General features: G+C 46.9%; 1 protein-coding gene across 4 annotated transcripts in view; it reads right to left on the bottom strand.

Moving 5' to 3' along the window:
* The window catches only part of RANBP9 (RAN binding protein 9), a 60,471-nt gene extending 45,684 nt beyond the window's left edge, over positions 1-14,787 (bottom strand). For all 4 annotated transcript variants that reach the window (XM_075921183.2, XM_075921181.2, XM_075921182.2 and 1 more), the window contains exons 1-2: positions 14,021-14,787; positions 3,119-3,230 (exon numbers count right to left, since the gene is read on the bottom strand). In XM_075921183.2, coding sequence (XP_075777298.2) covers positions 3,119-3,230; positions 14,021-14,444 — 536 coding nt within the window. In that variant the 5' untranslated portion in view covers positions 14,445-14,787. The remainder of the gene's footprint in view (positions 1-3,118; positions 3,231-14,020) is intronic.
* Between the last annotated feature and the right edge of the window lie 697 nt (positions 14,788-15,484).

The raw sequence follows: 15,484 nt of genomic DNA on the forward strand, positions 1-15,484 counted from the left end.
GACTTTAGGGGGCAGGTTTCCTTCCAGCTACCTAGCTACTGCCTCTTGAGGGCATGCATTTACTATGGCAATAGGAAAAATCCGCATTTTTGCTATAGCTAGCATTGATATCAGAGTGCCATAATTGAAGCCACCCAGAATAGCTATTTCATTGCAGACGTATCCTGACACACACACTTGGAAAAACAAACCAAGCTAGCTCAACTGTCAGAGGGATTTAAGTAAGCCACAGAAGCCATCACATTAAGAATATCCAAAAAAGTTATTTTACAGAGTTCTAAGCTTCCAAAAGAAAACTTTAGGGCACCCTTGTATGCAGCCATCTTCTCAAATTTATCCATTCCAAAACCACACTCATCTCTCTCTCTCTCTTCCACCTCCATTATCTCCACTGGTTACTATTATCTTTTCTGTCTCCCAGGCCTGCAACCACAGTGTAATTTGAATTATAAATCACTTTTACCCCATCCCACTCCATATTAGAGATCTAAAATCCCATTTAATTGGCTAACTGGTTAAACATATTATTTAACCAATTGAAGGAGGAGAAAGCTGGGGACCCCAGCCCAGATGTATGGACTCCCTGCTCAGGACTGAGCTGGAGCTGCCCCCCAGCTCCCACCACTGTAGGCACCACCATGGCCCAGTTAGAGCAGCCCCTCCTTGTGGGGGGTACCCAGCCCATCACAGACAAGCGGGGAGCTGCACCAGCCCCCACCAATTAACATTAACCTGTGAGCCTCAGCAATTAAACCTTCACATCCCTATCCCATATTCAGTCTTTATTACTTCTTCCACATTAACTATCAAAATCTACTCTTTCCTTACTATTCTCACTACCAATTTTTTTCATGGACATGTCATACATAATACTTTAAATACTCACAACTCATCTGTCCAAAAGAACATTTTGGTAAACAACTTCTTCTGACCTTCAACTCCTCCTACCATTCTTCAGCTGGCTTCCTGTCTCTTGCTCTATATTCTGTTCAGAAGCTGTCCTCTCTCTATGTCCCTACCTAGTGAAATTTGACATCTTTAATCAAGGTCTGTACAAAGACCTGACCTGGATGGGCTGCTACATTCAATACGCTAATGAAATCAAAAGTTAAGTATCAGGCACTTACAGCCCACTATTAGCCTCATTTAGCATGGACACGCTAACTGACAAGATTCTCTCCCCTCCCACCACTTCCCCTCACCATCCCCCCCAACCTTTTTGGTATTTATTTGTAATTCTGGACCCCTTGCTCCATTCACCTGAAGAAGTGGGTTGTGCCCACAAAAGCTCATGATACCATCTACATTTTTTGTTAGTCTCTAAGGTGCTGCAGGACCATTAGTTTTTTTTTTTTCAGTTACAGACTAGCACAGCTTACCCATCAGAGACTTTAGAACACAGTTACTCATTACCTCAAAAAGGCAGGGAGGAATTGCTGGTGCCTTAAAAAGATGGTCAAGTGATGGGACAAAGTGAAATCAATTGTATTTGACACCTTAACTGAAGCTGCATAAACTTGGTAAGAGAAAAGAGCTGTCAAAAAAATCCAGGCAAAGGGCACTTCAAAGTCAATCACATGACTATACAACTTCTATAACAACAAAACACCAATATTACTTGGGCCTTTAGGTGCTATCACAATATAGTTGCTAAACCACATTGGGGAATAGTGATTACTTGCCTTTTGTTAGGGAAACACCACAAAGTGTTATAATAGGCAGTTCCCACAAGTGAAAAAAAAAATACTACAGGTTTTGAAACTCCCTTCCCCACCAAAAAACGAAAGAAATATTCTCCATATAGTAGAGGCATATTTGTCCAATCCATTTTTTTTATGTATACTTAGGAATTTTCCCAGCAAGCCGTTCGTTACCTGCCTTACTTTGCTATGTCTTGTCACAATATGCCTTTTTATTAAGGCAACCTAAAAATTGTGGAGATACAAGACAGAGCTATGACAACTTTCACAATCCAAAGACTCTGGAAACTAGCAGCCATACTTCCTCAACTGTTTGAGACCCTATGTTTTTCCCATAGAGTCACAGCTTAATTACTGATCATCTATTCAGCACATTTTAACAATTGAAATGTTTTCAACAACAGTTCAATGGCAAGTAGTTTAATATACACAAATGTCATTTACTTTTTAAAATGAACACAGTACTTGAAAAAGGTACTGGATTGACAGTTCACTGACAACAAACTTCTCTATGTAGCCACACAATGCACAGTATTTGTTGGCAGCTGTGCAAGGCCTTTAATATTAGCTTGACAACCTGCTTTCATAACATTGTGAAAGGACTACACTAGTGGTAGGCAGGCTGGGCTGTGTTCTGTGTGTGTGGCCCATGAGATACTTTGTTTACTGTTGCCGACCCAAAGGTAGCCAGATTCCACTGGTTTCCATCAGCATAGTTTTTTCCGTACTGGTATTACCAAAGTGACATGCACAAAGCAAGAGCACGTGACGTGAGGGGCATGCTTATTGCACACAACATTGACTGGAAGAGCAAAATGCTCCCTCTGCATCCTATCGAAGTGCTGCTATGGTTCAATCAGCACATCTTGCATTCTAGGTATGCAAACGCAGTTATCAAAACTATCCTTTCCTGGGAGACTCTCTTGGTTATAACAATCTTGCAGCCCACTGAGATTAAGGCAGGCCACTCATGCAGCCCACTCACTAGCCTAGGTTGCTCCACCTAAAAGTGCAGGCTCAGTGTTTGTGGCCATTCAATCTCTAACTCCTCTGCCAAAACTGCCCACAAGGATGTTAATTGTGACATTTTTAATAACCAGGAAACTTAGCTATTGGGATATGAACTAAGACCACTAATTCATCTGACACAGCCTGCCAAATGGTAATTTCTGGTCACCGACAAATAAGATTAGCTTTAAAATGGTGAGAGGTGAAAAGCTCATTGTATGCATGGTTACTCATCTCCTGAACCATCTAGCAGTTATAAAGTATTTGTAACTGAATAACGTGTTTTGATTTTTAAGTAGTCAGACTGATTACATGAAAGCTGGTATGGAAATGTACAAATATGTAAAGTGCAACTCTTCCAGAAAGGCAGAAAAATAATATAAAACCAAGTAAGTACATTTAATGCTTACCCATCTCTTCCTTTACTGACAATTTTAACTTCAAAATAGTATATTCCACAGGCTGCAGGTATAGGATGCGTGGCTCGAACTGAAGCAGCATCCTTTGGAGTTTTGCCATGACCTGCAAAACAAAGTCATATTAAAATACATTTGGGATTTTAAATTAGTAAACTCGAGAAGTGCAAGCTTAACAGTGTATAAGTCAGTCACTCAAAGTAGGGCTTACTCTGAGTAGTCAATTTACTTAAACTTATAAAAAAATTCTAATCTTACTCTCATTATGTGTGTATGGAACGTCGTATGAAGCTGTGTATGGATGAATGTTTTCTAGAACAGCAGTTCTTAATTGCTGGTCCACAGACTGGTGGCGGGCCGCGAACTGCTGTCTGCTGGACTGCGACATGCTACCTGAGCACAAGGGCAGGTCTCGCACTAGGATCCAGTAGCAGCTGGCAGGGGCTCTGGGAACTTGTTGCTTACCAGAAACCCAGCAGCAGTAGCAGGAGCTAGGGGACGCAATTGATGGCTCAGGCCCAGCAGCAGGGACCAACTTGCACCCTCTGCTTGAGGACTCGGGGGCCAAGCTCCAGGCTGGATCCCCAAGCCCCAGGGTGAGGTGGGGTGGCGCTGGTGGGCTTATAGCCTGAGCTGCAGCCAGGAGGGGGAATCTCCTGCAGGACCGGTCCCACTGCTCCCCAGGAATCTCTTCCCATGCAGTGCCCTCAGCCCAGCCAGCCCCTGCCCCTGCCCCAGGACAGGCAGTGCTTCGGGGGCAGGTGAGACCCCCTCCTTCCCTGGGACCAGGGCTCCAGGCCTCCTGGAGTAAAGGGGAGAGGGTTTGGCCCCAGGCTGCTCACAGCAGAGAAGGCCCAGGGAAGCTGCCATCAGCTCCCAATGTGTGCGGACTGGGAGGGGAGCTAGCTGTAGCAGGGAGGGAATCAGAAGGGGGCTGAAGAGGGGACAGGGCACGTAAGGGGGGGGGGGGCACGCGCTGAAGAGTAATAGGGTGTGGCAGGGACAGAAGGGGGATGCAGCAGGTGCTGAAGGGAGGTTGGTGGATTAAGGGGAGACTTATGGGCTGGATGGGAGTAGGGGTGTAATAGAGGGAAACTTTTGGGGGTGGGGCACGAAAGTGAAGGCAAGGGGAGGCAGGGAGGGAGTCTCTGGGAACAAGAGCAGCCTGTCTGGGAAAGGGCGACACATAGAGTCAGGGTTGTACAGGAGATGGGGGGGAAGATACAATGGCAGCTTCCACATGCCATCGGGCATGGGGGCGAGAGGGGAGCAGAGATGAATAGTGGTAGCACTTGCGGGCACTAGCTGCTAGGACCCTGAAAAAATTTCTAAAGTTGCTAAATAGGGTGCCCCTCCCTCTGCAGGCACCACTTGCACCTTGGGGAGGGGACTGCAAGAGGGGAATTCTTTCTGTGATTTTTTTTTAGTGAAGATAACTGCAAATTCTGATCTGTTAGGGACTAGTAGCATTTTATTTGCATGTTCATTAATTTTGCTGGTCGCCAAAAGTTTGTGAATGGGTTTGCCGGTCCGCAGTATAAAAAAGGTTGGGAACCACTATTCTAGAATATGCTCTTCACTGATCACTTGGATAAACATGTCAACAAGTGTAGTCAGTGTTTGGTGCTTAAAAACAGTTTTGCAGTTATTTGAACACAAATAATTATAAAACAAGATTTATTCTGTTTCCAGTAAAATGCACACACATGATGTGACAACAGTCCACAAAATAAATCTTGAAAACATTGCATGTATGGCTTCTCAGTTGCCCAGCATTTACTGATTTTTATAAACTAAAATATGATACAATTGAATTTAATCTACTTCTCAGTATACTTAGATTTCTTTAAACAATTTCAAGATATTTAGTTTCTGCTGTCTACAATACAACTGTCAGTTACTTTATAACATGCACAGTAGGGGTCTTATTTCCATGTTCTGAATTTTTTTTATTTCAACAGTGCATTAACCACAATGTCTACACATAAGTACAAATAAGTAAACAGAAGCCCTGCCCTTTTAGTTACAAAACAGCAAATGCTCTATCAATCTGCTACTGCAAAAAGTCCTAGTCTCTGTGTTTTTGGCCTTGGCCAACTGTTTTCATTGTCTAGTTGGTTGCGTACTATCATTAGAATGTGTAATTAATCTCTCTTTTTTCTAAAATTGTTTTAATCATTAAACATTATTTTTAACTGAAGTTCATATCATAACCTTTTATTTACTTTCTGCAGTCAAGTCATGTTCCTGCCAGGTACTCAAATTACAAGACTGAATGCACTTATTGTATTTCTCAAGACTGGTAATTTATAATTACCCTAGGCTGATTCAATCACAGTAATAAGCAAATCCATGGCTCTAGAAGTTCCAGAATAAATTTTTGGTTTGTTCTTAAGTGCCAGTAGTTCACTGTTTAGATACTATAAATTACATTGCCAATCTTGACTATACAGAAGTCCTTGGGCCTATTAAGTAGCCAAACCTTAAAGGGGCCTCTCTGAATCTTGTGAGTAGATAGTCCTATTTAAAGGAGATACCATTAAATTAGAAACACTTGTGTTGAAAAAAAAAAATCTAACCTGTTTGACAATAAAACCTAAAATAACTAACAGTGACTAGAGAAAAAGTATTTTCTCAAGTATGCTTTGCAAACGTGACAGTGAACTCTGTAGTTACTTTAACTCATGTGTGGGCAAAAGAGCCTCCCCAGGCCAGATCCGGCCCGCCAAGCAGGTTGATCTCACCCATGGAGGCCCTGCCACTCTTCTGCCCCCAGACTGATTAGGGCCTAGGAGCAGGGGGGAAGAGCATGAAGTTTCCTCCACCCTACAAGGAGCGCCTAAGCACCAAGCACTCCTGACAGGGTGGGAGGAGACTTTGCGCACTCCCCCATCCCCAAGCCCTGATTTGCCGGAGGGCAGAAGCGGGAGAGTGCAAAGTCTCCTCCCACCTCCAGGGGCATGGGCGCCTAGGAGGAGCCTCTGTGGTAGAGGGGTAAAGGGCAAAGACTTCATGTGCACCCCCACCCCCACAACAATCATGGTCTGTGGGTGAGGAAACAGTGAAGAATGACCCCACCCACTTCTGGTGCAGCCTGGGGCCACTTCAAAAATTTCTGAAGTGGCCCCCAGTAAAAAATTATTGCCCACCAGTGCTTTAGCTGCATCCACTGAATGTTCAAGTCAGTTTCTGCTATTTATGTGGCCTTTCATATAACAGAAAAAAAGCAGCATAAAACCTAATAAAATGCAATTGTAAAGCCACTAATACTGCCAGGAGTACTCTGGATAAAGTTAACACTCCTACGTACTTCGAAGTCATTTTAAAAATGGACTACATTTCAAGTATCTGAACCTTTAAACATTCCCTTATTAATCCTATGTAAGTGCTGAATTTTAAATACACTATTTTTTGTCTTAGATTACCTGTGATTATCACTATTGACAGTGAATTCCACTGCACATTTATCTGAGTATCTCAAACATTACAAAGAGCACCTATAAATTATCGCAACACTTTTCTCCACATTATCTAGATTTTAGAATTGTATTTACACGAGCTGTATTTAAAGAGAGTAAGGTCATGTATTCCTTTGTCCAGATGGGTACTCCTATTGACTTACATAGGACTACTCTTCTCAGTGGCTGTGAACATAAGAATGGCCATATTGGGTCAGACCAAAGATCCATCTTGCCCAGTATCCTGTCTGCCGACAGTGGCCAATACCAGATGCCCCAGAGCCATGATCCTCCGATACCTGCTGAGGTGCAGGTAAACATAGTGACAGTGGCCTGCCAAAGACTAACTCTGTGGGCTGCATTTTTTTTTTTTATTGCCCACCCCTGTTCCAATCCATTTGTAGATAGATTGTGGTACTCCAAACAGTCTTATTTTTAAGGAGATTCCTTTTTTGTACTTATGATGTGACAGACATAAGAAACCTAGGTGAAATATTACTGATGTTCATAGGGAAAAAATGCATCTCTCTCAACTTAGAATTTCAAATAATAAACAAAGTTACAGAATTAAGAAACAGAATTTCTAAAATATATAACTAAGTGACTGACTCAGAAGTTCTTGGAAGAAATTATGCTGGTTCTGATAGGGGATGCGAGGACAGCTAAATGCTCCTCCCCACACACAAAGCCTGGTCATTTTTATGAGGTGAGGTCATCTGAAGAAGTGGGTTGTGCCCATGAAAGCTCATACCACCATCTACATGTTTGCTACCAGACCATTTGTTGTTTTTTAAATTTATCCTGTACAGACTAACTCAGCTACCCCCTGAAGCATTTTTATGAGAGTAAGGCAGCATTTCTCAAACTGTGGGCCGCGACCCCCAAGGGGGTCGCAAGCAACTTCGGGGGGTGGGGGGGAGGGGAGAGGGTCACAGCTGGATTCAGTTTTTCCACTTGAGACCCCTCTCCCCTGGGCCGAGAAGAGCAGCGGGGTGGCAGAAGGCAGCTGCCGGTAAGCCGCGCAGCCTGGCCGGGGCTGCGGGAATCCAGGGGCGCGGCTCAGCTGCAGGAGGAGGAAAGGCAGCGGGAGAGTGAGGCTGGCGCAGGAGCTGATGTGCGAGGGGCCAGCCAGGGCACAGTTGCCGGGCGACCGAACGCTTCCCCAGCTGGGAGAGGGCGGGGTTCCTCAGGCAGTGGGGTGGGGGATTGGGTCAGGACAGAGGATCAGGAGAAAAATAAGGGCACGTGGGAGTCAGAGGAGACACAGGAGTGGAGTGAAGGATGGAGAGAGGAGAGGAGAGGAGAGACCAAAGGGATGCGGAGCAGAAAAGAGGCACAGAGGAGAAAGACAAGGGAAGGAGCCTGCAGGGAGGAAGGAGTTGAGGACCGCAAATGCCTTGAAGGAACCCCAGGAGGGCAAGGAGTCTGGTGAGAAGGGGTGAGGAAACGACTCAGGGCAGTGAGGGTGGGGTGGGGTCACACAAATTCATTTAGCATTTTAGGGGGTCGCGGTATCACAAAGTTCGAGAACCCCTGGGGTAAGGAATAATATTGTATAATTTTGGTAATGATCCTTAATTTCTGTTTGCCACAATAAAGGCCTCTTTTCAACATCTAAGTACCATCAGACTGTAGAGTCCTTCCTCTTGCACTTGGACCTGGTAACTAATGCCACTTTTTGTGACAGATTTTGTTAATTCACGTACTCTATTAGTAAGCTTACAAACAACAACGATCCAGCAAATGCTATTCATGCAGAATGAAGCAGGACAATTGTCAAAGTTGGAAGACTACAGTCTGTCTACCTGAAGCTCTGTATTGACTATCTGTTGGTACACAGGAAAATTACAAAACCTCAAATTTCATCAGAAATATGGATTTCCTTTCTCTCAAACTAGAGAAAACAAAAGCCTCAAATGTGACAATCTGGTAGTATGTTTAAATTAAGTGATCTGAAAAAATAAACAGAGGACTGACTACAAACTAAAAAGTGCTTTTTCACACGGTTATGAAAAAATAATTATTTTATGATTTTAAGATACCGCACACTACTACCTGGATGGACAAAATGTAGTCTGCAAATGACACACTAACCTCTATACTTCTCTCATTCAGCTCTTTGGATGGCAGGAGTTTCTTACCTTTACTCACTTTTCTTCTCTTACCTTCATCTCCAATATGTCACAAAGAAAACCTCCCATCAGAGAAGCAAGTTCACTCAGGACATTAAGTAGGACAGGAAGCAAAGAGCGAGAAACAAACAGGAGGAAGTGAAAAAGAAGAGGGAAGATGCTTGAGGGGGAAAAATGAAGTTCCCAAAACAGTGCCAGTCACAGATAAATGCCTCCAGACAAGAAAATTCTGTTTCCCATCAGAATGTTGCAGGGGCAACAGGGGAAGTTTTAAAAAAAAATGTATTTAAGGTACAAAAACAAGAGAGGAAGAAGGAAGTCTTTTGTTGATCTTCCATGTTTCTCAACTTCATCTATTTGTCAAGTGGACTGATCAAGGATCCCAAAATCTTTCCCAACCCTAATATGCAAAGCAAGATCTTTACAATAAACAAACCACAATCTCTTGATCCTACCCCATTGCTTAGATAGCTAAAAGTGTATTGCCTATGCCCCAACACCTGACAATATTAGAGAGCCTGAACCTCGTCTTTAATTGGAGACCTATCTGAAATTGTTTTGCAATAGGTGACATCCTATACCAGGGGTCAGCAACCTTACCAAAGTGGCATGCCAAGATTTAACCCTCCTGACCTTGGCCGTGCTGCTCTCCTGGGGAGAAGGGGTTTTCGCCACTGAACACCCCATGGGTCAATGCAAATCCTTCTGCAGCCTTCCAGTTGTTAATGGAAACTCACTGTTAATTACATAATTACACCTGAGCCATTTTGCTAGTGCTGCAGCTGGGGAGAATGGTTTAATTTAAATTATTAAACAGATTAAGTGTTTTAATTTTCATGTTAGTTTATCAAACTTAATTTTAAATAAAGTAAAATATGTCCAACACAAAAGGTTTCAATGTTTTCTTTATTTATGCCAGGGATAGGGAACCTGTTTTGGGTTGGGGGGTCATTGAGGGTTGGAGGGTTTTGGATGAGGTTTTTTTTTGCTTCTCACTGATGTGGCCCCCAACTGAGACACCTCACTCTTCTGGCACTACATCCTCCCCCCCCCCCCCATGAGGTGAGCGCAAGGGACAGGGAGGATTAAGGTTCAGGGCTTCCTATAGGCCAGATTTACTTTTCTGGGGCTCTGAAGTTAGTGGATTTTATGAACCTCCTTGGGCTCTGAGGTGGGAACAAAAACGAGGGGTCCAATGTGTGGGACAGGGCTGTCAGTGAGTGGGACAGGGATGCAGGACAGAGTGACAAGAGCAGCATCTAGAAAGGAGTTTGGCAACAGGACAGGGTGTGGGGTGGCGGTAAGAGAGAGAGTTTGGGGTAATAACACAGAAAAGGTGAGAATGCAGCTAAATAGCTACTTGGGGAAGGAGGCAAAAAAGTGGGGAGTAAAGAAAAGTAAAATTGTATCTCCCCCTTACATCTTCCCTCTGCTCCAGCCTCACTCCTCTTCGCCCCATAATCCCCCCGCATCCTCCTTCACCCCCTCCAGCCCCCACATCCCTGTGTTTCCCAATGCACTCACCAGCAGGGTAACAGCAGCACTGGGGCAAGAAGAAGTGGGGGGGGGGGGGGGGGGAAGAGTCCCTTCCCTGCCCAGCTCTTGCATGCAAGCTGCAGCTCTGGGGCTGGCTCCGGCAGAGCCCAGAGCTGGCTCCAGCCTGGCCAGGCACAGAGGGGCATTGAGTAAGGAGCTCCCTGCCTCTGCACACAGCCTGTGCCCCATGTGTGACCGGCTGCACAGCCCCAGCTCTGAGGAGCAGGCCCAACCCCTCCCCCACCTGAAGCAAGAAGCCTATAGCCAGGAAGGGAGCGGGTTAACCCATTACCTCCCGGGAGCTGCACACCCAGGCTGATCAGGGGCAGCCCCAAGGATGCATGCACACCTCTCTCCACCCCAACCCTCCCCCAGCAGGAAGTCAGAGCTAGTGCTCCAGCCTGCAGCTGCGCAATTGAGGCTGGAGCCTCAGCACGAGTGCCCAGCTGCACAGGGGAAGGGGCAGGGCTGAGCTCCCACCGTGTGCCACGGGAAATTGGCTCATGTGCCATTTGTGGCATGCGTGCTGGGGCTTGCCAACCTGTGTTCTATACAATGAAAGAACACATCTGATACCATCTTCTATTCATCGTCAAGTCCTTTTCTGTTTTATTTTTGTTTTGTCTTGCTCCTCTTTATCTTTAAATAATTTTGTTTCTTTGTGCTCATTTATTTTCTTTTAGTTCTCCCATTACGGATAGATACATAGAAGTGGAGGTGTTTGTTGTTAACTTTGCCAGAAGCAAGTTTGGGTTGCCAGGCTGCTGCGTGTATAAAAGCTACTCAAATGCCTGTCTACAGGCTGGTCCATGCTTACAATCGCACAGCTGTACCAATGTAAATTCTAGTATAGACTAGGCCAAAATTAAAAGGTGACAATGGAAAAGGGAGAGAAAAACAGGCAGTTTTCAAGGAGCCATTCACTGCTTTAACCATGTACATGCTGAAACTCTCTAAACCGTTGAACAGGATCACAGCTGTTCAAAGACCAAAGAGTCCCAATGGAGGGTTAGCACCTGGGAGCCCTGCAGGCTGGCAGGGTACAGGAACCCAGCACGTGGCAGTGGTAGAATCGTTCAACAAATATCTAGATTGACTGAAATCCTTATATTAACAGGAGACGGGGAAGATTTCTTGATGTACAGCTTGTTCTGGAATCATATCTTGTATTGTAGAGAAAATGTTTGTGGCTGCATAGAAGTATATTTTAACAATTTGCTAAAATGGAACAGACTCTGCTAATCAGAGAACCTGGCCTGTCAACAGAGAACAATGAAGGCAGCGGGGCTGCCAGGCTAGGGGCCAGGAGCCCAACTCGTGGCAGTGGCGCTGCCTGCTAGGGCAGAGGGGGCCAGTGGCTGGAGAAAAAGTCATCCGGGAGGCCGATGGTTGGACAACGGCTGGGGGGAGCTCGTGGCAGGAGAGCCAGCAATTACCTCCCCTGGTCCAACAAAATCCCTTATCCGGACCAATCAAGTCCCAAGGGTGCTGGACTAGGGAGTCCAACCTGTAGGACATTTTCTGGAAGGAGAAGTTGCTATAGGCTATGTGTTTTACAGTTACTCCTCACCCCACTCTATTTCTGTTCCACATTCTCCTGGACTGGTCTGGTGATCCCTACTGGGATCATTCTTCACCTCTGAATCAGGTACGGTTAACAGTAATTAGTCAATGTACATTTATGACAATTGTCTCCACAGTTCCCAAGTGCCCAGTGGTCACCATGCAACCATTATATAAATATAAAATCCCATTTAAAATGTTAACCAGTTAAAACCAGAGGGCAAGGCCACCACACTACAGCAGTGGTCAGGGGCTGATCCCGCCTGACTGTGCAGGGCCTGCCACATCACCGGGCTGCTCCAGCGAGGACACCCATTGGTTAACAAGTTATCCTGGTAAGCATGCTTGTAAGGCAAAACTTACTGGGTAACCGATTAACCAGCTACCCCTTTATATCTTTGGTAACTATCGATATTTCAAACACACATGATTACATTCTGAAAAGGATGAGGAACAGAAAAAGAAAAACAATATTTTCACATTAAAAAAGGCCGGAAAGATTCTATATCTACCTGTTTGTTATATACTGTGTGTTTTTAAATAATAGTTTACAAAGATACAATAGGAAGACCAGCCATCCATAAAGCCCCACCCTGGCCAAGTGTAAGAGAATCCTCATTGCAGCCAGATCCCAGTACATACAAAATACTCCTAAAATATTTAAAGTCATACAAAGCCAAACAAAAGCCAGAAACTTCAAAGATAAAAACACAATGTTAATATTAACTAACTCTTGTTGTCTTCCAAATAAAATACAAAGAAGAGCCTACAATAAGGCTTATCAAATTTGAATGTACTGACTTTCATAAGTTTGCCTCAAACTTTGTGTTACTTAAAATGAATATTTTGTTTTTAACAATAGATTAGTGTCTGCCTGTGGTAGATTTTACAGAATACACCTCACCTTTCATGGCAGTCATGAATGTTGTATGTTTTGTGTGCCATTTTCCTCCCATTTGAATCAACCATAACATGTTTTTCAAGACTTCACTTGAATTTCAGGGTTATTCTCCTTCCCCTCTATACTCATTTTGACTGCAATCTGACCTCCCTTTATTGCCAATCAGAAACTGTTTTGAATCTGAAGCACTTTTACATAGGATTTGGGCCTGGAATGACAGAATTTTTTTTCCAAGTCAGGGTAAACTCAAGTTACTAGCTTTTATAACATTTTTCACAACTATCACCAGTTAAAGTACCTTATTGTCATCTCTGGTAGATTTACATGAATGTATATGATTTGGATATCTTTTCTTCTGAAATAAAAGCCTTACAATATTGTAAGTTGATCTCTGAGAAACCTGAGCACAGAGTATGAGATTAGGTCACTCCTACATTTTAAATTAATTTTGAACATTTCCTAAAGCATGCTCTACATTACATATAGTATTTACCCAGGGACTATTATTAGGGCTACTTTAAATTATATTATTTCATACACGTTTCATTTTCTACAGACCAAGAAGTATTTTCTCGGTGGCTTCCCCTCCCTGCCATTTCCGTGTTTGGTAGTTTTACATGTACTGATCTTATAACTCCCTATAGCCCTTGTTCTCACTTCTAAATAAAAAAGCATATTTTTTGTAGACAGACACATGACACCATGCTGATCCTACTTTATTCTCCTGCTTGCCCTCAAACTCTCATTTGATAGCAGAATTGACAAGCTGAGGAAGGCTACTAATTTATAGCCCATCAGCCCAAAATCCAGAGTGGGAAAGGAGACAAGATCTGGTGAGCTTTCCCATAGGCTTATACTTCGGGGTAAGAGAAAAAAGAGGAATCCGGATCATCACGCCCATCATGTAAACTGTTTAGGAGATTCCACAAAGATATTTCCCGATATGTCTCTCCCTCCCCCCCAACACACACACCGGATCAGGCTGCTGCCCTTTCCAAGAGAGATTTCCAGGTGAAAAGGGGACCCACTAGGGGACTAGCCTCATGGAGAAGGGGCACTGAGGTGAGAAGCCAGGCGCGCAGGGGGCTGGGCAAGAGGTCCCTGGTGGCCTGCATGTAAACATGCCCCCCTCCCTCCAGAATGTGCGCGTCGATACACAGAGCCGTGGCCGGGCTCCCCGCTCCATGGAGCAAGGCCCTGGGTCCAGGAGCGGGGGTTCCCTCCCCCGTGGGGCCGAGCCCTGGGGCCACGCGGGAGGGGGCGCCCCCCTCGGTGGGCCGGGCCCGTGTCCGGGCCGGGCGCTCACCTTTGTAGTGCACCCGCAGGTTGTTCTGCGAGAGGCCGATGTAGCTGAATTTGTCCTTCGGGCTCCAGGAGCGGGGCAGCGGCGTTTCCTGCTCGTCCACGGCCGGGTAGAGCCGCTTCAGCCGCCGCTTCAGCTCCTTCTCCTGCTCGTTGAGGGCCGGGTCGCCGTGCGGGAAGGCGGCCGGGGCGCTGCTCCCCGCGGGCAGGCCCATGGCGGGCAGGGGCCCAGCGACGGGCGGAGGCGGGGGAGGCGGCGGCGCCGCGGTAGCCGGTGGCGGGGGAGGCGGCGGGTGGAGCAGCAGCGCGGCCGCCGGGGCCGGGACCGGGACCGGAGCGGGGCCGGCGCCAGCGGCGGGGGCGGCGATCCCCGGGGCCTGGGGAGCCGCCGTCAACGGAAGCTGCTGCTGCTGCTGCTGCCCGGACATCCCGGCCTCTGCCAGCTACTACGGCGGCGCGCGGCGGGTCTCCGGGGCGGGCGCGGCGGGCAGGCCCGGGCACTGCGGAGCGAAGCGGTGGGGGGAGGGGGGGGCTAGACGGGCAGCCCGGAACCACCGCAGGCGGCGGTTACAGACCCAGGGCGAGGGGGGCCGCGCGCGCGCTGGGGAAGGAGGGGGGGGGGGTCTCGAGCTCGGGCCGCGGCGCTGGACTGGCTGAAGGAGGCTCAGAGCGCGAGACGCCGCGGCTGGTCCCCAGGCCGGCGCCAGACACTGCCGCGGCGCTGGAGCGTCCTCCCGGATCAGCTGAGCGGCTCCCCGCGGCGGCGCGAGGAGGAGCAAGGGGCGGGGCTTCCGCCAGTCGCAGGGCGCGAGGGCGGCGGCCAGTGCGCCGGCACGCGAGCAGGCGTGAAGGGAGCTGGGCGCTGCTCCGCGGTGGGGCTCGTCCGTTTTCCCGGGCCCTCTGGCCTTGGCCCGGAGCACTGAGCAGGGTCCCAGGCGAAGGGGTACTGTCTGCAGCCAGGGGCGGCTAGTGCTTGCGGTGCAGGGCGATCGCCCATGGCAGCATCCCATCTACTAATTACAATTTTAGTAGGGCCATGGGGGGCGGTGCACCTCCGGAGTGCTACCATGGGTCACCTGTGTCTGCACTCACACCCATGTCAGTGCCAGCAAACAGGAGGTATCTCCTGGCCCACTCACACCTAAATCAAAAGGGTGGGGATGAAGAAATCTCTGCAGACCTGGCTGGTGGTGCCCTCTTGGAGGGAGCTGCCCTGCTGTACCTGTGGTAGCCAGCACCCTTCACATGCAGTAAATACAATCACACTTGCCTCAGGTGTTGATGCACAATAATCTTCTTTTATAGACTGGGTTTATTGCTTTTAGGCAAAGAGCCTTGTGCTCAGGGGCGGCCCTAAATTAGCTGCCAGGCAATCAGCAAACCCTAGGCAAACCATGCAATCAGCACCCCCATCTCCAAACCCCTCAATGATATTCTGCCACCATTTGGTGCCCCATTGAACTTGGTG

The sequence above is a fragment of the Pelodiscus sinensis genome, chromosome 2 (assembly GCF_052426305.1).
Source record: "Pelodiscus sinensis isolate ZL-2025 chromosome 2, ASM5242630v1, whole genome shotgun sequence".
NCBI classification, from domain to species: domain Eukaryota; kingdom Metazoa; phylum Chordata; order Testudines; family Trionychidae; genus Pelodiscus; species Pelodiscus sinensis.